The sequence below is a fragment of the Corella eumyota genome, chromosome 3 (assembly GCF_963082875.1).
Source record: "Corella eumyota chromosome 3, kaCorEumy4.1, whole genome shotgun sequence".
In the NCBI taxonomy this organism is placed as follows: domain Eukaryota; kingdom Metazoa; phylum Chordata; class Ascidiacea; order Phlebobranchia; family Corellidae; genus Corella; species Corella eumyota.
The window spans coordinates 19,352,039-19,376,150 of NC_137492.1; the positions used below are offsets into that span (position 1 = coordinate 19,352,039).

The 24,112-nt window shown below is 30.1% G+C and overlaps 4 protein-coding genes across 4 annotated transcripts; all 4 read left to right on the forward strand.

Annotated features, from left to right (window-relative positions):
• The first annotated feature begins 612 nt into the window (after positions 1 to 612).
• Positions 613 to 4,602, forward strand: LOC145745557 (uncharacterized). The gene is made up of 6 exons (XM_082563671.1): positions 613 to 1,060; positions 1,706 to 1,819; positions 2,150 to 2,312; positions 2,710 to 2,823; positions 3,152 to 3,253; positions 4,136 to 4,602. The coding sequence occupies exons 1-6, from the start codon at positions 818 to 820 to the stop codon at positions 4,384 to 4,386; spliced, it is 987 nt and encodes a 328-aa protein (XP_082419797.1). The 5' UTR covers positions 613 to 817; the 3' UTR covers positions 4,387 to 4,602.
• A 343-nt stretch (positions 4,603 to 4,945) lies between these two features.
• Positions 4,946 to 8,062, forward strand: LOC145745658 (uncharacterized). Its single transcript, XM_082563794.1, has 6 exons — positions 4,946 to 5,064; positions 5,467 to 5,539; positions 5,911 to 5,985; positions 6,211 to 6,330; positions 6,683 to 6,949; positions 7,408 to 8,062. The coding sequence occupies exons 1-6, from the start codon at positions 5,060 to 5,062 to the stop codon at positions 7,894 to 7,896; spliced, it is 1,029 nt and encodes a 342-aa protein (XP_082419920.1). The 5' UTR covers positions 4,946 to 5,059; the 3' UTR covers positions 7,897 to 8,062.
• A 796-nt stretch (positions 8,063 to 8,858) lies between these two features.
• On the forward strand, positions 8,859 to 21,410 carry LOC145746022 (uncharacterized). Its single transcript, XM_082564200.1, is given in 28 exon segments — positions 8,859 to 9,519; positions 9,630 to 9,740; positions 10,065 to 10,214; positions 10,396 to 10,521; positions 10,682 to 10,792; positions 11,120 to 11,257; positions 11,650 to 11,800; positions 12,268 to 12,405; positions 12,555 to 12,589; positions 12,674 to 12,755; positions 13,016 to 13,191; positions 13,424 to 13,613; positions 13,678 to 13,745; positions 13,881 to 14,206; positions 14,487 to 14,556; positions 14,640 to 14,685; positions 14,819 to 14,910; positions 15,173 to 15,275; positions 15,546 to 15,645; positions 16,013 to 16,206; positions 16,509 to 17,947; positions 18,914 to 19,150; positions 19,549 to 19,655; positions 19,831 to 19,974; positions 20,153 to 20,254; positions 20,592 to 20,766; positions 20,959 to 21,130; positions 21,205 to 21,410. Coding segments are annotated over 28 exon segments (5,568 nt in total). The 5' UTR covers positions 8,859 to 8,940.
• Positions 21,411 to 21,598: 188 nt separating this feature from the next.
• LOC145745746 (protein-lysine N-methyltransferase EEF2KMT-like) lies at positions 21,599 to 23,838 on the forward strand. Its single transcript, XM_082563902.1, has 9 exons — positions 21,599 to 21,764; positions 21,927 to 22,007; positions 22,095 to 22,196; positions 22,270 to 22,350; positions 22,591 to 22,795; positions 22,879 to 22,959; positions 23,024 to 23,164; positions 23,226 to 23,336; positions 23,677 to 23,838. The coding sequence occupies exons 1-8, from the start codon at positions 21,600 to 21,602 to the stop codon at positions 23,330 to 23,332; spliced, it is 963 nt and encodes a 320-aa protein (XP_082420028.1). The 5' UTR covers position 21,599; the 3' UTR covers positions 23,333 to 23,336; positions 23,677 to 23,838.
• Positions 23,839 to 24,112: the final 274 nt, after the last annotated feature.

Consider the following 24,112-nt stretch of genomic DNA (forward strand, 5'->3'; position numbering starts at 1 on the left):
ATGTTTGTTTTTCGTTGTCGTGTAAACAACACTTTTAGTGTGATTTATTTATGAGTAGAACGAGAGCCCACTTTCTAACTACGCGCATTTAGTAATTACAAACTGTTTAGTAAATGCTTAAATATATGAAGGTAGTAAATTTTATATTCTAAGATATCGTTAAAATGTTACTTAGAACTTAGAAGCCTAGTAAGTCGACTCCCTTGCGGTGTGTAGTTCTAGCTGGCTGTAATCACTGTTTTTCAACCAAATAATAGTCCTGCCACGTTTCTAGTCACAGTAATAAGATATAGGTAGCGGCAAAAGTCGGTTCTGATAATAAAAAGTAACTGGAAACTGAATAAAGAGAAATACAAAACCAGCAGTCAGCGTTTTTCAAATTAACCTATTGTTTAATCAATAGCCATTATATAATTCTATATTTTTATATAATTAGTTCAATAGTAAAACTGTAGTGGTTAAGAACCGAAATAAGGCTTATTTAACCTATCACTCTCTATACAGTAGAGTCAATAGCCTATATAGGTGTGTCGTTTTATTTTTAAATTCAAGTAGGCGTGTAATGTTATATTAATAAATTTTGAACTCATTTACAAAAAGTTTATTATGTTTTGGTTGAAAACCCCGTAAGGCAGGCATACTTAATTAACAATAATATTTATAATTGCCAGGAAATAAGTAAAAGGGAATTGAAATAGGTGACCTATATTGCTATCTAGTTCGTGGAATTTGCTGTTTCTGTTTACTACATGAGCCGGTTGTATTTACTGAGATGATAACTAGCCGATTTGTGTAAAAATAGTACAAGCAAATCAGCATGCTTCCGCATAGAACTCTGTTATATCATCGTGGCATAGACGACCACGTTGGAACTTATGCATCAGACTACGTTCTTTTCGTTGCTTGTAGTATTTTTGCTGTCGTTCTTGCCTGGAAAAGCTCGCGCAGTAGACATATTCCAGACGTGGTGTTAAAGTCAACGTATTCTGTAGTCGGGCTCTTGACTATTATGTCACTCGTAGCACTTATTGGTGGATTAACTCATCAGTTTTTGCAAGAGGTAGGCATGCCTGTTTAATTTAACTTTTTAAAATCATTCATTTTATTATATAAATTAATTCTACAGCCGGCGCTACAGAAATATTTATCTATTAGCTTTACACATGAAAACACTTGTAATACAAGTTACGACAAGGATATATCTGTAGTTAGTAATTTACGGAATACAAATTCTTGTAACAACAACCTTTCAAAATGTATGGCTTACGCTTCAAAAATTCAGGCCAAAAACCGCAGCAAATTGCCGGAAATATTAGATGTTTATTCATCTAGCAACTCTAATTCTATTTTCCCGTAGTAGAAATAAACGTTATAGGCTTATGATAAAACAAATAAACGCTTTTGTAAAGGTTGTATTTTGTAATTGCGCGTTGGAATGTCAGGTGTTTTTGGCACAATTTTTAAGGTGTCCATTATACTGAGTCATACAAACATTTTAAGGAAACTATTATAAAAAGGTTTCTAGTTAGTTCAACGCCATTAAAAGTCAAATATAAATGCCATTAAAAGCTGCATTTCACCTCAAGTACTTGCCATTAAACGATGGGAATTTCGTTCGAAGCATTTCCGTAATAGTTTTTATCTACATCCGCCCTGTCAACAATACCAATATGTAATCGAGGCCAAATGTATTTTGTTTTTTCAGGTAGAGCCGTACGAAACCTGGCATGATAATTGGACCTGGTTAATTGTGTGGAGATTTGGAACCAGCCTAGCTGTTGGGATCATATTCGCTCTACTTGTGCTGGGCTACAGTTTGGTAAATCACAGAAATCTATTTTGATTCGCACATTCCATTTCTTTGTCCGTACGCTTTTTAATAATATTTCATCGCAGCATGTTGGCTTAAATGCCTGGGGTCATAACACATAATATTTTACATGTAGTTTAATATGTCAGCTTATTTAACTTTATGTGAACATTCATTTATCAAAAAATGTCTTGACATTAATATTAAAATAAGGGAATCTGTGTTTAAAGTTCAATTAATCAGATTTTAAAGGACTTCCCTGAATGACGTTTGATTTAAATTTACACATCCTGTTATTTGTCATTTCAAAATTTAATTTTAAAATTTTTTTATCAACAGCTTGAGCAGGAAGATATTATTCGCTGGTCGAGGTCCGCGGTCATCGCGTTCTACGTCATAATAACCACATTGTGCGTGGGATTATTCGCGGAGAGTTGGTGGCGGATATCACATCCGGAGGACCCATGGTCGGTCAGGGTCACTTTTATGTCGATGTTCGCAAGTACGTCACAATACCTTACTTTATTACGTAAACCAATAAAAACAGCTAAGCTTGTAGTTGCGTGGCATATTAATTATGACGTCATAATCAATAAGGGGTAATAATATCATGACGGAAATGATGTGAATTTATGCAACACACGTTGTATGTAATAAATATTTAATGACAACTTTGTTTCCGTTTAATTGAAAAAAATATAAATCACATTTTAACATGTGGCATGAGCATTTGTGTAAATACTTACAAAAAAAAATAAAGAAAAATATAATTTTCCATTAAAAAAGTTTTTGCAAATTGTAAAATAAAAATATCCTTAAGGAATTTTGATATTCTGTGTGTAATATTTTTAAACATACTTAATTAATTAACTAATTAAATGCATATTGTTGTGTTTTAGGCGCCACTATTGAGCTAATTTGTGCCATTATTGTTACCTGCAAAAGCTGTAAAAAAACAACCAATATGTACCCCGAGAGAGAAAACACGAATACTTGTTTAACTAAATCATCAGGTGAATATAAACAAGATAATGATAGAATAATATGTGTAATGTATTCACTGTATTTGTTTATTGCGTTGCTTTTTGTGTATTGGAATTTTTACAACGTAATTATATAGCGTGGGATTGTTACGTTTGGTATAACATAAATGTGCTAATTCAGTTAGTGTCTATAAATAAATTGCAATTATAATTATAGGCATTAAAGAAAGTGTTTCAGTTTTTTATCATTCATGAATTTTATTAATGTTTCTTCGTCATTTTTAAACAAATATTTTATTAACAAAATTTAGGATTAATTTTTTTGTACTGCTTGTTTAAATTCAAATATTTTTTTTAGAATGTCCGAATAACAACGAAAAAAAGGATCCCACGACGACCTCCGGTGTTCGGATCGATTTAATTTTCCACACCTTGGCGCCGTTAATTTTTATAATCGGAGGTAATTATATAATTTGTAAACAAACTGGCATTAATGTTTGTTGATACTGTTTAGAATATAGAGGAGGGCAAATACTTGATTAGTTTCGACAAATCGTCCGGAAAAGAATCAAGTGTGATTATAGATTAATATTTTAAGCCATTGCTTACATTAATTAGCACAAGGTCAATTGGTTTATTAAATACTTATAAAGACATTTGTAACAACCTTTTTAATGTAATGGAAGCCTATAAAAAACGTATTTTTAGGCATTGAACTTTCAAGGGCGAAAAATTTGATAAATGTTAAGTCAATTTGGCTTTGGCATTAATTCCTTAACGGAACATTTATTTGATTACATAGTTACATCATTATATTTAAACCCCCGGGCGCTGTAATTATGTAATACATCATTACCTCATACCAAAACCTGCATGCATGCAATAAATATTAGATATCGTGGTATAAATATTTTTAATTGCCTTGTTTTATGGTAATCTATTAAGCCTCTATTAATAACATTAACAATGTTTAAAAATTTGCGATAAAATTTAAGTATTTAAATTAAGTTTGACAATGTATATCTATTACAGTTTAGAGGTTTGTGTGTTATTAGATTTTTAATAATTTTGGATTGACTTTCTAAACGTTGTTGATTTTAAAGGAAATGTCTTATTAAACATACAGTAAAATGGTAGAATGACTTACTAAACGATATCGCTAAGCCAATGCGAAATATAATAGCGCGTTTTATGTACTCTGCAATTAAAAAAATTAGTAAAATGAATGCTCAATTAAAGCAATGGTTTATATACCTATACTACCAATACTTTATATATTTAACAATAAACCGAAAGCGCAAACGTTGTGCATTTTTTTTAAAAGATTTATTCTATTTTTTAGGTATTATCCAATACGTACTAGGCCATATGGGATGTGCTGATCACGATGATGCATATTCCGTTGGTTGTCCACTGCCAAATAACTTTAATCATAACGTTGTATTGCATTTACTCCATGTGTTAGCCATGACTGTTTATTTTTCCGCTGAAATGTTAGCCATTAAAAGACGAATAATACTTAATAAATATTCTGCCGACGATGTTACTACTGATTCACTAATACATAAAAAGCACTTAGCAAACATTATATAATTACAATATTTTACAAATACATAATAACGTTTAAAAGCCTTAATTTAAAGTTCGCTGTATTTTTATTGGTGTGCAGAAAGTTAACTCATTTTTCATTTTCTTTTTTTACTTTTTTTTTTTATTGTTTCAAGATTATTTATCAAACTATTTATTTCATATTTGTTAGCGTACCTCTCTGTATATTTGTTCTCACTGAATTAAATAAATCGTTTAATTTGAAATGACCAAAGATAAGATATTTGTTATATATTAATATGCCAACAGTTACAGATATATTAAATTTAAATAGCGGGATTTTTTGTATAAAAATGTATTTAAATTTGGGCTAACGACATGCCTTGTAACATAATTAGGTGTCATTTAGTAAAAATTATATAGTTAAGTAGTTTTAATATTATATTCTTGTCTAAAATACTTATTTTTTCCGTTTAAAAACAAGCTTTTTTAGTGAGGATAAAAAGGTAAATATTTAGTGAGGATAAACTGAAAACAAATTTGTGGCGTAGAAGTTACTTTTTTTACTTTGAGTCTACGTTAAAGTGTCTACCAAATCACTTCTCTGTTTAGTTCGGTTGTGTACGGACGTTTAGCAACTCTTGCGTAATTATCTTATTTTTGTATTAAATCTATGGATATTATCACAAGATGAAATATACTTGGATACTATCAGACAATGAAGTTAGTACTTTTATCAATTTTTACAAAAAAACACATTTTTAGGCCTTGTTTTTATATTCTTAGTTCCGCTTTTAAAAACCCACTAAAACTTTTAAACACCTTAAAGACTTATTTAATATTTTAACACACTAGCGTACAAGTTCTGTTTAAATTTTACTGTAAAAGTTGTTTTGATTGTCTGTTACAAATAAGAGTTTAATTTAAATATGCTTTAGTGATGTCTGCACAAATTTACCTTTTTCTAATTATTATTTGCATTTTAAAAATTTGTAAAACATTTTTTAATCAAGTTGGTTAATAAACAAAATTTCAAAAGTTAGTCTTTAAAAACCTCAATATTGATTAGATGGTAATTAAATGTCATGTATGTTGTGTTTAAATTGTTATATTTTAATGTTTAAGATTTGAAATGCCGTTGACAGCTTATCAAATAACAGATAGACTCCTAAAAGTTATTGACAAGGAAACAGGAAAAGTATGTAAACTAACTAAAATATATTTTGACTGTTTTATTGATTTTTAAACAAAAAAAAATGATTGCGAAAAAGTTAACTAAATTGTTTAATTTAAACTTTATTTCATTGTGTGTATATGTAGTTTGTTTTGTTTATATAGTAAATCTTTTACGAAAATGGAACCAAATGTTAAATGTGATCTATTGTTAAACTTGTTAAAGAAACATATACCTCCAATCTAAATCAGATTATTAGAAAAGTCCTCCTTGAGAATTTTTAACTTGTGCATTTAAAATTTATACAAATCTAATTAAGTTAAACTGGTTTATCTCTAATTAACGCTCAGCAGTTTAATATTTAACAATTAACACTTATTAATATAACTTTTTAGGTAACAGATTTATCAATGACCCTAGAAATTATCATCATGTTAGAAAAAACAACAATCACCAAGGATGAACTAGAAGTAGGTGTTTTAACATTTAAAAAAAATAAGTGTAAAGAGTTTTTAGGTTAATATTTGTAGCTTTATTTATAAAGACTGTTCTAAATTAACTTGCTAATTAATTTTTATTGTAGACATATATTCTAATTTTTTAGAATCTTAAAATGCATTTGAAGATTAATTGTTTAATTCATTGTTTTTTAAATTAGGCATTTTTTATAAATAATAATTTATTGAATATCACAGGAAACTAGGTTAGGAAAATACATTAATCTGGTGCGCAAAGCTGCTAAAGATCCAACACTACAAAAACGAGCGAAGAAACTAATAAAATCATGGCAAATAATGATTTCAAAGACAATGCAGGTAACTTATATTTAAATGTTTAAGGTGAATGTGTTGTGCTTCTATTTGCGCTTTAAAGTTAGACTATAAACAGTACAGTCTCCTGCCGACTGTGGAGCTTTATTCAAAACTGGCAAAGTTATCTTAAGACTGGGTCAAGGTAACAAATTTTACTCTATGCTTAGTCCGATGTTGAACTTCCCACATCGAGGATAAAATGTACAAAATAAATGTACAAAAAAATCCCAATTTGACTTCTTGGTTAAACTCTGGTTGTTGAGCCATTATCTATTTTTGTAAAGCCAATATGCCAACAAATTTCTATTTTTATACACCCTTTTTAAAATTTAAAACATAAAAATTTTTAATTTAGAAGCCAAAAGTCGTGGACACACCATCAGTAGCAGCAGCAGAGAAAGCGACCAAAAACTTAAAAGAAAATGAAAAACAAAAAACATTTAACAATAACCTCACTGTGGAAGAAAAGATTAAACCAAATATTCCTCCTAATAATTCGAAAAGAAAGTACGACAGTATTTCTGAAACTAAAGAAACTGTTTTAAATAAAGAAAAAAATGCTTCTAGTCCTGGAGAATCATCGTTTACTTGTATGACTAATGGACTAAAGCTAAAATTTACGGTAAGCAAAATATAAAGAATGTAATTTAGTGCTACTAGTAGATACCCTGCCTTCTGTATGAAATTATAGTTTTTGTAATATGGTTGCAACTCTAAACTAATTCTTGCCTGTGATTTACCTGCGCACCAAAAATGGCTGTTTTTTATTTTTCAATGCTTCAAATTAGATATACATTTATTTTCATTATATATAAATTGTAAAATATAGGGACCAGTATAACCTTAATCAGAGACACTTTAACATAATGTTAGGACCTTACTTAGGGATGCCACAGTTTTGTTTGCAGCCTACTTGGGGTTGTCAAGCAGTGGGGATCAAACTAGGGGTCTTGCAGTTTAAGATTTTAACTACATTTTCAACCAATGGTTCAGGGAGTTATCTTTAAAATAGTATCAAAAAAAAACAATTTGTAAATGGCCAAATGTAAGTTACATCATTACATTAAGATTTTTTTATAGAGTTTATCTTCTTCATCTTCATCTGCTCAACTATTAAATGATGACACAAAACAAAATAAACCTCAATCAAAGCGAAAGAAATCGGAGAAGAAAATAGATTCAACAATTTCTAAAGAAGTTCAAAAAAATAAACTAAATAGCGCAATTAAAAGTTTTAACAAACTGCAAGGCCACTTGCCCGAAAAACAATCATCAAATGTACTCGAAGTACAAGAAACTTTAAAGGTTCCTAAAATTGAGAAAGACACTGTGCACAAAGAAGAAAAAGCAATTAAAAGCAAACATTTTAACATAGGTATTGATCCTAACGAATCAACGATGCCACAAAAAGATGACAACCAATGGTCCGGGGTTACCGGGTGTCGTGGCACGAATGGTACCTGGTACTCTTGGACAGATAGTATTTATTTAAATCGAACAGATAACCAAATATCTGGCGGTGATGAGCCAGAAGTACTTAATATTTTACCGTATGTAGAACTTGACTAAACCGTCCAATATAAAACATTTTGTTAAAGTTAATACCTTTTTAAAAAACGTGAAATTAAGGCATTCACGTTAACTTTACCACACACTTTTCTGTTCACTAAATGAATATTTCGTTAGAATATAAACAATGTAAAATAAAAGGTTTTTTCAATTTATGTTACTATAAGATTAATATGTTTTTGCACAATAAAGTGCGAATTGCTATATGAAGAATAGTTAACTGGAATTGTAGCTTTAAATAATGCAAATTAAATTAATTTATTAAGTTATTTCTAAAAAGGTTAACTAACTTATTTGTATTAGGTATGAAAACACTTTAATTTACAAAAAACCGGTGTACATTATATTGATCCTATAGTTGGAAAAAAAACGGGATTTTAATTGTCAGGTAATAGTATTCAAAACTAGCTAAATTAACTTGAAACCAAGTAAAGAGATCTATAAAGTTGTCCAATATCGAGGATAAATTAAAGTGAGAAAAATGGAGAGTGGTCAACCACGAAAAAAAGAAAGGCTTGTCCGCTTGATTGGTTTCTTCCATTTTCTAATTTTCGACTTGCTTCTTACAATTAGCGGAACGAGGAAATTATTTTTTTGCAAAAATATATTAATAACACACAATTACAAAATATTTGATCGTACCAAACTACATTAAAGTCACATATATGGTTCTTGTGGTGTTATTTTTTAAATACAGTGTTTTAATGTTACAGAAACGCACACTGGCATACAAAATGACAAATGTCTAGTTGCTAGTTGGTTTTTGACTTTTTTTGTGAATTTTAAAAGGTTAACTTACTTACTATGTATACATATAAGTGATACTGGATTAGAGTGATAAAGATAGTTTGTTTTATTTTGTATAATAGTTCAGTATGTTTGTTAAGGTCAAAGTTAATTATGCTTTAAATTTTTGGTTTAATTTTTTTTAATTCTTTGTTACTTTCATACGTTTCAGCTAGAGCTTTATTTTATATATTTTATTTTAAGGATTATTGCTAAATTATTCTATCATAGTTTCTAAACTAGATATATATACCCAAAATGGAAGAAACCCAAGTTACTATGGAGAAAGTACCTGTAAGTCCCAGTATAGCTCCACAAGCATCAGTAACTGACACAGTTTCCTTTCCATCTGCTTCTTTACAATCTTATGAGTCATTAAGTCCAAAGGTAGCAGACTTGAGCCAAAGCAATAATGGTGTTCCTGTAACTTCATCAAGCCTTTTAAGTGAATTGTCATCACAAATGCTACAATCAGCTCCAAATCCTGCTCCATCTGATGTCACCGACATTTTAAAACCACCTCCGCCAGCAGCAGAGAGTAATGTTGTACCAACACGGCAAAGAACCCCAGTCGAAGATGTCAATTCAAATGCTGATGCCGATGAGCTTTTAAGTTTTGGAAGCTTATCGGAGGTATCCCCCGGAAAAGTTTCGTCGATTGCTTCGACTCCTGAACCTATGTTAGTAAGTGAATCAACTCCAGTGGCCACAATTAAATGTGAAGGAGAGCCACCAAGTGTTCAACCTCGGTCCAGAACTTCATCTCAATCATCAAGAACTAAAAGTCCATCAGCCAAGAAAAAGAAACCCCCAAAACCTAAAAATGATGAAAATATGGTAACCTTAACTTTATTTTAATAATGTCTTTAAAAAATACTTATAAACATAACAAATAATTAGTTTTACAAATTGACTTAAGTTTTTTTATAATTTGTCTATTTTTACAGCAAGATGGGAGGAATGATTTTTATTGCTGGGTTTGTCATAGGGAAGGAGAAGTGTTGTGTTGTGAATTATGCCCAAGAGTTTTCCATGCTAAATGCATGCACCTGGTCCAGGTAATTATTTCTTTTGATATTTTATACTAGATTATGTTTTTGTTAAGTTTTGTCTATGCTAGAAAAATGTTGAATTGATCAACCCATACTAGTCGATAGATAGTCTTACAGTTGGCATTTTATTAGTCATAATATGGTTGCAACTTTACCTAAATTTGCCCGCGATTACCTGTGCATTGCAAATGGCAGTTTTATATGTTTTAAGGCTTACAAATTGGACTTATGTTTATATATATATTGCCTACCAAGTTCTATTATATATGTCCTTGTCTTATAAAAGACTACTTATAACCAAAAAAATATAAAAATTTCATTATGTTGTAGGAACCAGAAGGTGATTGGCATTGCCCTGAATGTCAGAAAGTGATGGAGGTAGAATGTAAAGAGACCCAATCTCGAGCAATGTCCCAACTTAACATTGACCAACTTGCCCTCCATCTCAGATATGCTTTACAACGAATGAAAACAACTGGGGTGAGTGGAATTATTTTATTTTATCGACAAATATTTTATCTTGTAGTTTTTTTCTTTTTTTTTTATATTTTTATAAATCTATAAGGCTAACCTAAAAAACACTATAGTAATACTTTGTTATTTTATGTGATTTAATAATTTTTTGTTGTGTTTTGTTAAAATTTAACCCTGCTTTTTTAAGTCTGAGCCATTTCTTGAACCAGTTGATACAAAGACATTCACAGATTACTTGGAATATGTTTTTCATCCAATGGACCTCAATTCTTTGGAGAAAAACATAAAGAAAAGAAAATATGGGAGTACAGAGGTAACATAACAAATTTAAGTATTTGTTAGTTAAGTAACTTAGGTCCTTTGTATAATCAAGACAATCCACTAGGATAAATAACTAACATTTGATATACATATTTTGCTCTGCCAAATGTTATTTTTTATTATTATTATAAACATATTTTCTTTTGTTTTAGGCATTTCTAGCTGATGTGAAATGGATATTACATAATTGTGTAATTTATAATGGGCTACAAACGAAACTAACTCACATTGCCAAAACCATGGTTAAAATTGCTCAACATGAGGTATACTTGTTTCTATTTTATCATTGTATAAAACCAGAATTTTGTTCAATTAAAATATAAGTTAACCCAAAAACATAGTTACAACTATTTGTGTATAAACAAAACAACATTTAAGTTATGCGTGGCTTGCTAGAGTACGGGTAACAAAGTTTACTGTGTTAAAATATATTTAAAACTTATTTTTAATTTAAAAAGTTTATATTTTGCTTTGAAAATTTTTTGTGTATCGCGTGACCTAATCATCATATTAAACCACAAGGAGTATATAAATGTTTTAAAATATAATTTGTTAATTTTATTTTTTTATAACGATTTATTTAAATGCAGATGAGTGAGATTGAGGTTTGTCCTGAATGTTATTTAAACTCGTGTAGAAAGAGGGAAAACTGGTTTTGCGAACCTTGCAAGGAACCTCACATTTTAGTCTGGGCAAAATTGCAAGGTTTTCCTCATTGGCCTGCTAAGGTATTAAAACTAATTTCTAATATGTGGAGCATGTATTTATTAGACTGTTCTAGTGTATAGGACCTGTATTAAAATGGACTAGATATCAATCTACAATTTTTAAACTTTATATAATGGAGCTTAGTGGACAATACATATATATGTGTGTCCAATTTGCAGGCCTACAAAATAAATAAAAATTGCCATAAATAATATTAACTTTAACTCTGCTGAGCCAAATTTGACCTTTGATTTATCGGGCAATTATATTCTATAATAAATCACACTGTCAAAGTCAACTTAAGACTGGGTCAGGGTAACTGATGTTACTCTAAGTTTAGTTCATAAAGTTAACCTTCCCACATCAAGGACAATCAAACACAAAAAAATATTCATAAAATTTTGTTTTACAGGCTTTAAGAATAGACAAAGGAATGGTGGACGCCAGGTTTTTTGGCCAACATGACAGAGCATGGATTGCTCTTTCAGGATGTTATTTGATGTCTAAAGAGATGCCGCTTCCAGTAAAGAACAAGAAGAAGGGAAGAGGACCTGGAGCCAAAGGTAAAATTGTTCATGTTTCAATGTCAATTTTGTAACAGTATATAAAGAGGTTTTGCTTCATGATTTAGACTCCTTAATATTGACTACGTGCTTATAATAAACCTAGTTAATAATTAATGTTTTAGTACAACATTGTTTTTTTGAAGAGAATTTGTTATATATTATATGTTTCTTTATACTTTTGATTTGATTTATAATTTTAAGATACTAAACGAAACATTTTTTAGTTATTATTTGTTGATAGGCCGCCTTACATATTGGATTTTAATTGTTGTAATGCAGCCACAACTCTTATCTAATTTTTACCAGCAATAAATGACCTGCGCACCGCAAACAGCAGTTTTATTTATTTTATAAGCCTGTTAATTGGATATCCAGACATATAGCTTTCACCAAACTTTGTTATATATATAAATAGAATTTTTTTAACTGAATTCTTCAATTTAATTTTTTTTTGTGATATTTAGGAGGGCTTGATAATGCAATGATAGAGTGTAACCACTACATTGATAATGTTGTTAAAAAGTACGGGGAGTTTGATTATGCCCCACCAAGAACTCCTCTTACCCACATGGATCTCTACAGAAAGTCAACCGATATAAAAGGTTAACAATTTAAAGGTTTTCTTAAAGATTTTTTAAAAATTGTTTTGCTTAAAAGGGACAAGATTTGCGTTTTAGGTTTAAGCAAAATTTTAAATATTAATTTATTTTGCCTTTGTCCAAATTAAAAGTTTTTTTTCTTTTTATTTTAGGGGACCAAAAGGCGTTGGATTTTCCTGGAAAAAATGTAAGTTATCGTGAATATGAATAAATGTTATAAACCACTTATATATATTCGTAGTACAACCTGATAACTTATATTATATTTAAGATTAAGATAAAGGAGGAAGTTGTTGATTCACAATCTAAATCATCTGAGGATAAAATTTTAAATCTTAATCTGGGAAATTCAGGTAAAAATTATGTTTACAATGTATTTAATAAAATAATAATAATATCTTCCACTGAGGCTGTAGTTCAGATATTTTCATTCACTAATATTTGCCCTTTGATCTGACCTTGTGAAGTCCTTGACTTGACCCCCATTCGTGCTCATAAACACCCCCTGGCTTAGTCCCTTATAAACTCTTCAATAGTCCCAGGTTCCTTTAAGTCACACTTTATTACCGCAATCTTAAAAAAAAAATTTTTACACAATTTAAAATTTTGACAGATATGATTGAGGGGTTAACAACCACCCCCCAAAAACGGTCAAAGGTTGTGACAACAAGTGGGGCTCACCCCCGGTCCATGCAGAAAAAGTTTGCCCCCAAGAAAAAAGGGTCAATGGCAATGCTGGAAAAAACAATCGAATCTTGTAAAAACTCCCTGCTAGAGTCTATTCAAAATGTAAATAAAAAATACTTTTTGTAAAAAAAAATGTTAAATCTTTATTTTGAATTTTTAAATTGAAAAATAAAAAAGCATTTTTTGTGTTTGAAAAAGAAATTTTAAGTTAATTTTTACTTAAATTTTACTCATTTATTTGCACTCAAATTTAACTTATCAATTTTACTCAATTTTTACTCAAAAATTTTTTACTTATTAATTTTTACTTAATTTTTACTCAAAAATTTTTCAGGACTCGGATGAATCGACAACCGATGAATCAGATTCCTCCAGTGAAGATGAAGATGCAGCAAAATCATCAACTCAAGACAAAACTTGGAATGAAGCAAATGCAAAAAGTAAATTAACCAACCTTTTCTTTTTATTAATCAATTTTTAAAATAACTGAACAAATTTTAACTTTTATTGTAATATAAAAAGGGGTTCTGTATTTTTTTAAACTTTTGTTATTCTTTTTGTTCTTAATTTTAAATTTGTATAATTTAGTGGAAAATGATGATTTGGAGAGTGAATTAATCATGGATATTTCAGACGGAAAATCCCAGAAAAATAAGGTAAATATAATGTGTTTAAGTGACTGTACATTTATTATGTAAAAACTAAACTATATTTTTTTTATATTAAATTTTTGAATTTGTCCAATGGATTTTTTTAATTAATTTATTTCAAACTAATGATTTGACAAACAGAAAGACAATCCAGCTAGCAACCTCGTTGAAAAAGGTTTTGCCAAAATCAAAAAAAAATCTTCTGTTTCTGGGAGCGACAATCGACCAATCAAAACCAAATCTATTCTGACCAAAAGGGATGGGGAAACCCCTAAGAAATTGGGGTCAAATGTGCCCATGCGCAATCCAAAGGGGGTTGGAGGCATAAAGAGGAAGATAGATGAGGATCACTCTTCCTCCTCGAGTAATTTACCTGCGGGGAAGATCAGCAAAGTTGATCTTTTAAACAAGGATAAGAAAAAACATATTCTTCTTCTGACTGAACCTCCAAAATTAAAACCAGACAGGTAATAAAGTTAGTTTAAAGCTATATATAATGGAGCTTAGTGGACGATATATGTATATAAAAGTTTGTACAATATATAGGTTAACAAAATAAATAAAACTGCCATTTGTGGTGCGCAGTTAAATTTAAATGAGTCTAACTTCTGCTAAGCAAAGAACAAAACAAAATTTTAAAATTTTGTGTAGGTTGGCCTTTTCACCCAAATATAAATATATAATAAGGATGTGGCAGATATCTTGGAAATAAAAATTTATTTAATAATTAGTTAACCATTTTTACAGGGACTTAGATGGGGGTAAATTGAAGAAAATAGGGGATTCCCAGAAAACTAAAATTCTTTCAAGCAGCCAGGTAGGAATTTAAATATAAATTAATTGAAAAAAAATTAATTAAACACAAATTTCATAATAATCTAAATCTCTTATTTTTATAAGGTTGTAAGGAAGAAGTCAATACTTAAAACTGATGATGGAAAAGGAGGTAATATTTATAAATTTTATAATTTTTTGTTAAACTAAACTTGTAAATTTCTCATATTTTAAACCAGTTTTAATTTGGTATAGAATTACTACTTGATTATGGAGATGTTAAAATAATGTTTAATTTTTTTTAGATAAATCTAATCTGAAATCTGCAGCCAAATTATTGTCACAAAAAGTAATGAATAGGAAAACACATCCTGAGAAATCCTTCAAATCTTTAGAGGTAATTTCTCACCAAAATATTTACAATTCATCCAAACTAACCCAATTTTACTCAATATTTTATAAAACTATTAGCAGTAGACTTCTTTTGTATGGGATCCGCCATTATTACTTAAAATTAAAATTTTATAAACTACATTCTACAAGAAGAGGGTTTAGATAGAAGAGGCTGAATAGAAAATGTGTTTTTGTGTGTAAAATAATGTTTTTGGCGCATAGCGGTCTGTCTGTAAAATGTCAGTAATTTATTCTCTTTGTTGCAGGATAAATCGAAATCCTCGATGATTGAACCGACCAAAAAACTTTCAACCTTTACAATTCCAAAACATAAACCAGTATCCAATATTACAAAGAGAACTGAAAATGGTTCGTTAAAATTTAAAATGATTTTACAAAGTTTTTTAATACAATTTTATTGACATCTTATTGTATGTAAATATTTCATTTTTGTGGGGTGATTTTCATTTAAATAATGTGCTTAAATTAGGTTTAGTAATGGTTTAATAAGTTTATATTGTCTAATTACGTTTCAATACAATTTTACTTATATGCTACTATTCAAATGTGTTCTTATAGCTTGCATATTTTCTCTTAAATGTATATTAGAATATTAAATTAAGTTTTATTAAATTGCAGATATGTCTGATAAGCAACACAATGTTGGTAAAAGTACCGAGGTTCCACATACAACTACATCCAACTTTCCAGTGCAAAAACTTCAAAAATATAGCGATAAGTAAGACTTTCGTTTAAAAACATTATTTATATTATTTTTATCAAAATATAAGACCTTATTGTACTATATTTGTAGTTGTGTTCTTGGCATATTTATTAAGGATTTTTTATATATTGGTATATAATGGGGCTTGGTGGATGATATATACATGTATGTCTGTTTATAAGCATACAAAATAAATAAAAATGCCGTAAATTAATGTGGGCAAATATTGGTTAAAATTTGCAACCATAATACAGCTATTAAATTTTAACCAAAGAACTGGTTTTTAACTATAGTATATCTAATAACTGTGTGAATCTTGTTGTTAAAAAAATGAAAAAACGGTATTTATAAAAAATTATAACAATTATTATCTTTACCTAAGGGTAATGCATGGAGTTCAACAAGTGTTGGTTGAGATGTACGAAGACATGATGGTCTTGTTTGATGAGAAATCAGGTAAAGATCATAACCAGGAGAACAAACAAGCTAGTGAGGAATTAGCTCAAGTTAGGTTGGAGTTGGAGAAATTAAAATGGATGCACAGACAAGAAATAGCAGAGTTGCAACACAATCATGGTAATATCTTTATTATAAAGGTTAAGGAATGATATATGTATTTGTATGTGCAATTTATAAGCCTACAGGATGTATAAAACTTTCATTTGTGGTGCTTGGGTAAATTATTGCAAGCAAAAATAAGTTGAGAGTTGCAACTATTTTGCGACAATTAAAATGCCAACCTTAGGGCAGGCTATTGACTAGTATATTCAAATACAAGTTTTGCTTTTTAACCATTTCCTTTAGTCTAATTTTCCCTATTTTAAAGCATTGAGGGACACTATTCTAATTTATTTTGTTATCCTGTTTCACATTTTCAGATCTGACAATCGCAGAAATTCGCCAAAGTTTAGAAAACGATAAAACCCAACATGTGAACGATATAAAAAGCAAATACGAGAAAGAGAAAAAAGAAGTGATTGAAGAAACAAAGAAGAAACAGTGGTGTGCCAACTGTGGCAAGGAGGCCATCTTCTATTGTTGTTGGAACACAAGTTATTGTGATTACCCATGTCAGCAACTTCACTGGCCCAAACACATGGCTACTTGCTCACAAAACAGTGCCGCTGCCTTAGCAACACCTACTACCCCTAAAGAAACCAACCCATTGGCTGATATTCCAACAGAGTCGCAGCATGTCGAAGATAAAGAATCTAAAGAGGTCAGAAATCCTCCTCTGGAAGAAGAGAAACAGCCTCAGAAGATGGAGGAGTCGGCGATGAGTGAGGTTGAAGAGGATGTTGAGGATAGTGACAATGATGACATGGTAATCGACGAGAGCGGACCAAAAGAAACACCGGGTGTCAGTGCTGAGCAAGTCTCACCCGAATCTCCAGAAGAATCTAAAACACCAACCGAAAAACAATTTGAAAATACAACAGAACCAAAATCTGAACCAGAAATAACAGCAACTACTTCCACAGTTCAAACTCCTATTGTTTCAAGCATTATTACCGACAGCAATTTTAAATTGTCAGAGAGTATTACAACTTCGGCACCTGAAGATATAGCACAATCTGAATTAACAACAACTGATGCAGTTTCTAAAGAAATAAAAGAAGAAATGATAACTGCTGAAAATAAAACGGAATCGGAAACTAACGAAGATCTAAAATCAACTGATGAAGAATTAGTAATAAATTCAAGCATAAATAAAGACAGTGAAAAGACTGAACTACTTTTAACTGTGCCAAGTCAAGAAAACCAAGATGCTAAAGTAGAGGAGGATAATGAAATAACTAATAAAGTTGAAACATTTACACCTACTTCACCTTTGCATTTTGAAACACCATTGTCCCCCGATTTGTTGGCTTTGGGTGATGATCCATTGCCTGTTGTTGAGGAAAATGTAGAAATTGAGAGAAAAATTGAAGAGAGATTAGATTTCCTTGAACACCAAACTGATAAAATGACAAGTGATAACCAATCTAAAAATCATGATAATATAGTTGATGAATCTAAAGATGATATTCTACAGAATGTTGAAAAACCAGACCATTCTGAAGAGCAAAAAACTGTGGATTCAATAGAAAGTACAGAACCCGATTCAGCAGCTTCTCCTGTTTTGGAAACAGAGGTTAATCCGCATTTCGATGATGAAAAAATGAAAACAGAAACGACTGAAAAATCGCTTTTTCCGCCAATTTTTTCTGATTCCTATCTCACCTCGTTACAAAACCAAAATCAACCTTTAAATATTCAATCAGATACACCTGCAGATGAAGTTATGGAAATTGATTTAGATCCAGCGGTATCCAAAGCTGAATAAAACCTTTTTTAATCACAATGTACATGATATGGTCATCAGATAATTTATTGATTAAAAACAAGAACTATGTCTTGGGTATTGTACATAAAATAAAATACATTGGGTATAATTATTTTGTAGTTGTAACTAAGTTTTTGCTCTTTAATTTTTATTTATGTTTAAATGTCTTGCTTTTTAAGAATTGCAATATGTAAAATGATAATCGTGGGCAAAGTAGGTTTGCTATAGTTTGTTGCAAAGTGTTCATTTAATGTTAATGAATAAATAATTATGTAAAGTTTGGTTAGTTAAATATATTAGTAAGTTTAACTCAGTATTTTTTTAATTTTTATTTATCCTTGATGTTGGAAGGTCGACTTTACGACCTAAACATAGAGTAACATCAGTAACCCTGACCCAGTCTTGAGTTGCCTTTGGCAGTTTTGGATATCATCAAAGATAATTGCCTGATAATTATACTGCTGATTAAGTGCTGGCTTAGCAGAAGTTCATATCGATTATAGCACTTTACTTATGAGCGCTACAGCATAAGAGCAGTGGGGATCAAACCAAAGACCTCATGTAGTAAATGATCACAAGTTAGAAAAATCATTCATTTTTTATATACCTTTTTAAATAGTAAAAATATAAAAGACAACTTTTAAAAAATTAAATCAAAAAAGTTTAAACTATATTGTGAAGAATGCGCAAACGGGCGACAAGGTGGTATAAACCAATTTCCTGGTTTCTTGTTATTGTGGGAAAATAAATTTCTTTCGGTATTAAAATGGGGAATTTTTTCCGGTCAAAAAAATTATACACGTTACTACCATTTTAAAACGTTAATTGTACTTAACACTTTAAGTTTTTGCTGTTTTAATTGCAATACTACTAGTTTTATTAAGTTGTAGCATTTTAAATTGTTTTTGAGGTCCAGATAACTGAACTGTGAAAATGTTATCTGCAAATTTTATAAAGCTAAAAGAGATTTCCAAATTTCAAAAAAGTTTTATGAAAAATCTTCCATTCGCCACAACAACTAAAGGTTTAAATATACATTTTTACTCAACAAATACGAATACTGATACTTCAGCTACGCAAATTGTCGAGGATAATAACAAATCAATTGTAACTCCAACTAAACCTGACTTTCCTGAAGTTATTGTAGCAAAAAAACATGAGGTACTAATTAAACCGAAGAAACCAGACTCAAAGGTAAAATTGTTTTGTATATATCTTAATCCTCGATTTAGGAAGGTCGAATACGTGACCTGAACATAGAGTAACAACAGTTACTCCGACCCAGTCTCGAGTTGCCTGTGGCAGTTTGGGATATTATAGAGACTATAATTGCCCGGTAATTAAGCTGCTGATTAAGTGTTGGCTTAGCATAAGTTTATATCGTTTATAGCGCCTTACTCAAGAGCGCTACAGCATGAGAGCAGTAGGGATTAAACTCACAACCTCATAACTACAACACCATGAGAGCGGTAGGGATTAAACCCATGACCTCATAACTACTACACCATGCTGCCGGCATTTGAACTAATTAAAATTTATTAATTAATTAGTAATCGATTTTTCAGTTTTTATTTTAATTTATTCATATGTAGTTAAGAGAAGCAACATACACACAAGTAGCTAGGGTAGCAAGGTTGTTTACCCATATTGAGAATTATAATAATCGATGGGAATCTGCAATGAAACAATTGGAAGTGAGGTAAAAGAAATATTTAATAAATTTGTATGTACTTGTCGATGGCCTGTCTTATGGTCAGCTTCTCAATTGTCATAATAAGGTTGCATATCTCAACTAATATTTGCCCTTGCGCCACAAAAGGCAGTTGTATTCATTTTATAGCCCTATAAATTGTTAATCGCATTTGTTTTTGTAGACCTAAAAAAATGAATGCTAGATGTGACAAAATTTTAACAGAGCATGGGCCAGAATGGGCTTTGGGTGACGTTGTTTTTAAACTAGGTGGAGCTATAAAACTTGTCACAGATGACAGATGGGTCGATGACCCTCGTCGAATCAGGTTTTAAAAGTCTTTAAGTGCAGATTTGCTACAATTTTATTTTGAATTTGTTACTATAATAATTAGAAATCTAATGTACAACAATTTGATTACAAAAATTAATTGTTTCAAGTATTATATGTATTTAGAAATTAGTTTCTGCTTTATTGAAATTGTAACAAATTGAAATGTTTAATAGAACACCAAAGCAGAAAGATTTTACTGTTGAAGCAGTTGATTTACGGCACACGATCATAAATCAAGAAGGACTTCAACATCTGGAAAATGTTGGATATCTCAGGTGCCTAAAATTTAAAGTTTATGTTATGACATAATTCTTTTTATTAAATCCTTATTCTCAATGTGAGAAGGTCGTCTTCTAACCTAAAGTAAAATCAGTTATCTTGACCCAGTCTAGAGTTGACTTTAACAGTTTGGAATGTTATAAATTAGAATTGCTTGATAATTATTTTGCTTTGTAGGTTTATGCTGTTTATAGTGCCGTGCATGGTTATACAGCATGTTCTTTTATAGTGGTTCCAAGTGTTTTAACTAATACACCATGCCACCAATAAATTCTATAACATCTGTTACAAAACTTAGGGCAGTAAAACTTCATCATGAATTATGTTTTTTAGATATTTAAATTTAGCGGATTGCCCACTGATTGATAACTCTGGAATGTCGTGTTTATTTCCAATCGTGGACACTTTAGAATATTTGGATATTAGTGGGACCAACGTTTCTCCTGAAGGATTCTCATATTTAAGACTTTTTCCAAGATTAAAATGGATCAACTTAAGTCGACTTCCGGTAAATAAATTTCACTAATATAATGATGATTACCAAATGTTTATAGTTAGGATTTAATGAAAATGCCTCTTTTATGAAAAAAGCTTATAGAATTGTAAAAAGTTTATAAAAACTTGGGCAGCCATATTGTCTCAACTTTGTTTTTATTTAAACATTGCCTATTTCAAAATCCAAACTTATTTTTTGATACAGAATCCAGAATTAATGAACAAAATGTTACCATTTATTGCTGACCTCCTTCCTCCTGATTGCATAGTTGTAACAAATGATGACTTGCCATCTACTTGTTATGGAAGTGAAATTCCTTACAGGAGTTTAAAGGATCCAGTTGATGATATGTTGCTGGATAATACTTCGGGAATTGGTATGTACTTAGCTTATAAAATAAAAAATAACTGGGTTGTGTTAAAACAGTAAAATTTTAAAACTTGTTTTAAGGTGATGTAGTAGTATTCAATGAAATACATGGAGCAAATAAACTTCAGCTTGCTGATGTTACTCACGTTCATAAACTTTGGAAAACTCCAGCGCTCAACAAAAATAGAAAAATGAGAATGACTCGGCAACATAATTATAAAAATAATCCAATTCCAAAGATGGTGAAATATTTAAGAAAAGCAGAACAATATGAACCCTTGTTTTAAAAACTTATTTAAAATTTCAAAAAATCTGAAAAAACAAATGTTGCATTTCTGTACTTGATTCACTACATTGTGGTTAATCACTTAATATAATAACTTTGCAACCTTTTTTTATATTTTGAATTCTTGTTTCAAATACTACTTGTTTGTTGTTATATAGATCTATGTTTAACTTAGGTTTGTATTTTTAAAATGTGCCTTCAAAAAGTGTCACATATTACTTGCCAGTTTTTGACAGCAACCCCAATTTATTCATTTGATTGGATGCATGATAAGAACAAAATAGGATGTGGGTTGCACCATAACAAACAACACAAATTATGGTCGGAAGAATGTCAAAACGACATCATAAAAGAGGTTGGTATTATATAAATTATAATGGTTTAGTAAAAGTTTTATCTTAAAACAACTTAAGCACTAATCATGTTATATTTTGGTAAACATTTTACTTCACAATATTAACTTACTTCACAAAAAAGGAAGAAAATAACATAAATATTAATTTTCTTAATGTTTTAGACTGTTCAGCATCAAACTACCAAGCAATACCCTGTAAGTGCAAGTTACCAAAAGGCATTTTTAAAAGCATTAATTCGGCAAGTAAGACACCAATTTTAATAACAGCATACAACAGATTTTTTACTTGATATTTAAGTATTTTAATTTAAATTTTGTTGTGAATTTAAGGTTGAATCTTCTGGCCAAGATCCATGTGAAGAGCTTTGTAGCATTTACATGGAGTTTCTAAATGCTGTTTCTCAGAAAACCTCTTTTAAAAGTTACTACCTGGTAACATTAATATACAAGATCACAGTTTAAATCTAAATGTTTACTGTTAACTATATTTTGGTAATTTTTTTAGCCAAAGAAAAATATATTTGTAACATTGGAGGAAAATACGAATCTACTTTCTAATGGAACTACTGGCCTTGTCACATGGAAGGTAGGATATTTTAAAAATTACTTTTGGGGCGTTTATTTATCCTTGATGTGGTAATGCCAACTTTAAAGCCCATTTTTAGAGGGATATTTGTTACGAAGGCCCATCGGTAAGTAAGTTTTAAATAATAATAATTGTAGCTGCCTGATAATTAATCTGTTCATTGGTTTTTGACTCTAGGGGTCATGTAGTAAAATCAAGTGTTTTAACTGCTACACCAAATTAATTTGTCCTCAATTTTAGGGGAGCTTAATAATGTCAGAGTGGTTGATAAGTAACCCCCAATTGTTAAAAGGAAAGAGAATTATTGAACTTGGTTGTGGGTCTGGTTTAACTGGGTTAGTTTCATTGAAAGTAACTGAAGTGGCTCACTACACTTTTACAGATTCCCATCAGGACGTTCTTAACCAAGTTAAGAAAAATGTTGCCATAAATAATATTAACAAAGGTGAAAATACCAAATATGTAACAAAGTTTAAAATTGTAAGAATTAAGCAGTCTTGTATCTTACCATATTCTTACATTTTTCAGATCGATATAATATTCAATGTTTAAATTGGGGAGAAGATTTAGAAAGCATTTTATCAAATTTTGATATTCTTTTAGCAGCAGGTTAAAAAATTGTTTTTTTTTAATTAAGTTTGTATAAAAATTAAACCATTTTGTATTTTTTTAGATGTTGTTTTTGACCCTAAGTATGTCCCTCTGCTTGTAGAAACTATATCAAAGATTTTAAATTTAAAACCTGGTTGTATAGCATATATTGCATCAACTGTTCGAAATAAAGAAACTTTTCAATATTTTTTGGATCAAATAGGTATACAAATGAATAAATTATAGTTAGTTTATTTGTGTTAAACTGTGGCTTTTATTTTTAGCTTTAAATGGCCTTTCTATGCAACATTTGGATATTAAAGAAACCAACCAAGTTTTTATATTTGATCGTAGCGGGGATTTTCAATTAACAAAAATATATGCACTGTAAAAAGGTAAATATACTTTATAATTCAATAACTTTTGGGCTTTTATTATATTTTATTTCGTATAAAGTGCAAAAGTGTAAAAAATGGGCAAAAAAATAAACATAAAACAATTAAATAAAAAAGTCAGATTACGAAGCAATAATAATATGATTTCAATTTTTGAAAATATAATTATTACTTGCAATTAAGTTAATATAGTAACCAATTATAAATTTTCCATATAATGTGCGTATATAGTGCACTAGTACTGATCACAGCCAATATTATGGTAAGCAGTTACTAGAAATAAAAACAGTTAAAAATCGACCTAAAATGTTGATTGTGATTTACACTTTTGTACCACAAGGTTGAGGTGTGTTATATGAAAAATCACAAGTTAATGTTCCAGTGCTCATATTGACCATGGTTCCAGGTGGACAGCTGATTGGACCAAGAGGCTCTAAACCTTCGTAAACGCATCGCACAAATTCTGTGCATGAAAGTTGGATGAAGTCTTGTTGTATTTGCTCTGCTGTGCAACGACTTATTCCTATAAAGATATAAATTATTATAATGTTTGTTGTATTAAAATGGTGGTTTAAAGGTAAATATACTGAAACCTATTAAAATCTTTAAAGACTACTCCAAAAAGTGCAATTTAGAAATTAAGTTATTACAAAACCCAATAAGAATTAGAGGTTTAAATGTTAAACAATCAAGCCCTTACCTTCTGCAGGGAATGCTTCAGCAGAATTTTCTGTTGTAGTTGAACTTGAAACAATTGTTGAAGTAGTAGTAGCTGC

What these genes read in the sequence shown, in the direction of transcription:
- LOC145745746 (XM_082563902.1), top strand. Translation starts at nt 21,600, where the DNA reads ATGTGCCTTCAAAAAGTGTCACATATTACTTGCCAGTTTTTGACAGCA. An exon ending in CTTTTAAAAGTTACTACCTG is followed by an intron (nt 22,197 to 22,269) that starts GTAACATTAATA and finishes TAATTTTTTTAG; the next exon opens with CCAAAGAAAAATATATTTGT. An exon ending in ATATTTTTTGGATCAAATAG is followed by an intron (nt 23,165 to 23,225) that starts GTATACAAATGA and finishes TTTTATTTTTAG; the next exon opens with CTTTAAATGGCCTTTCTATG.
- LOC145745658 (XM_082563794.1), top strand. An exon ending in TCACCAAGGATGAACTAGAA is followed by an intron (nt 5,986 to 6,210) that starts GTAGGTGTTTTA and finishes TGAATATCACAG; the next exon opens with GAAACTAGGTTAGGAAAATA. An exon ending in GACTAAAGCTAAAATTTACG is followed by an intron (nt 6,950 to 7,407) that starts GTAAGCAAAATA and finishes ATTTTTTTATAG; the next exon opens with AGTTTATCTTCTTCATCTTC.
- LOC145745557 (XM_082563671.1), top strand. Translation starts at nt 818, where the DNA reads ATGCTTCCGCATAGAACTCTGTTATATCATCGTGGCATAGACGACCAC. An exon ending in CTCATCAGTTTTTGCAAGAG is followed by an intron (nt 1,061 to 1,705) that starts GTAGGCATGCCT and finishes TTGTTTTTTCAG; the next exon opens with GTAGAGCCGTACGAAACCTG. An exon ending in GTTAATTTTTATAATCGGAG is followed by an intron (nt 3,254 to 4,135) that starts GTAATTATATAA and finishes TCTATTTTTTAG; the next exon opens with GTATTATCCAATACGTACTA.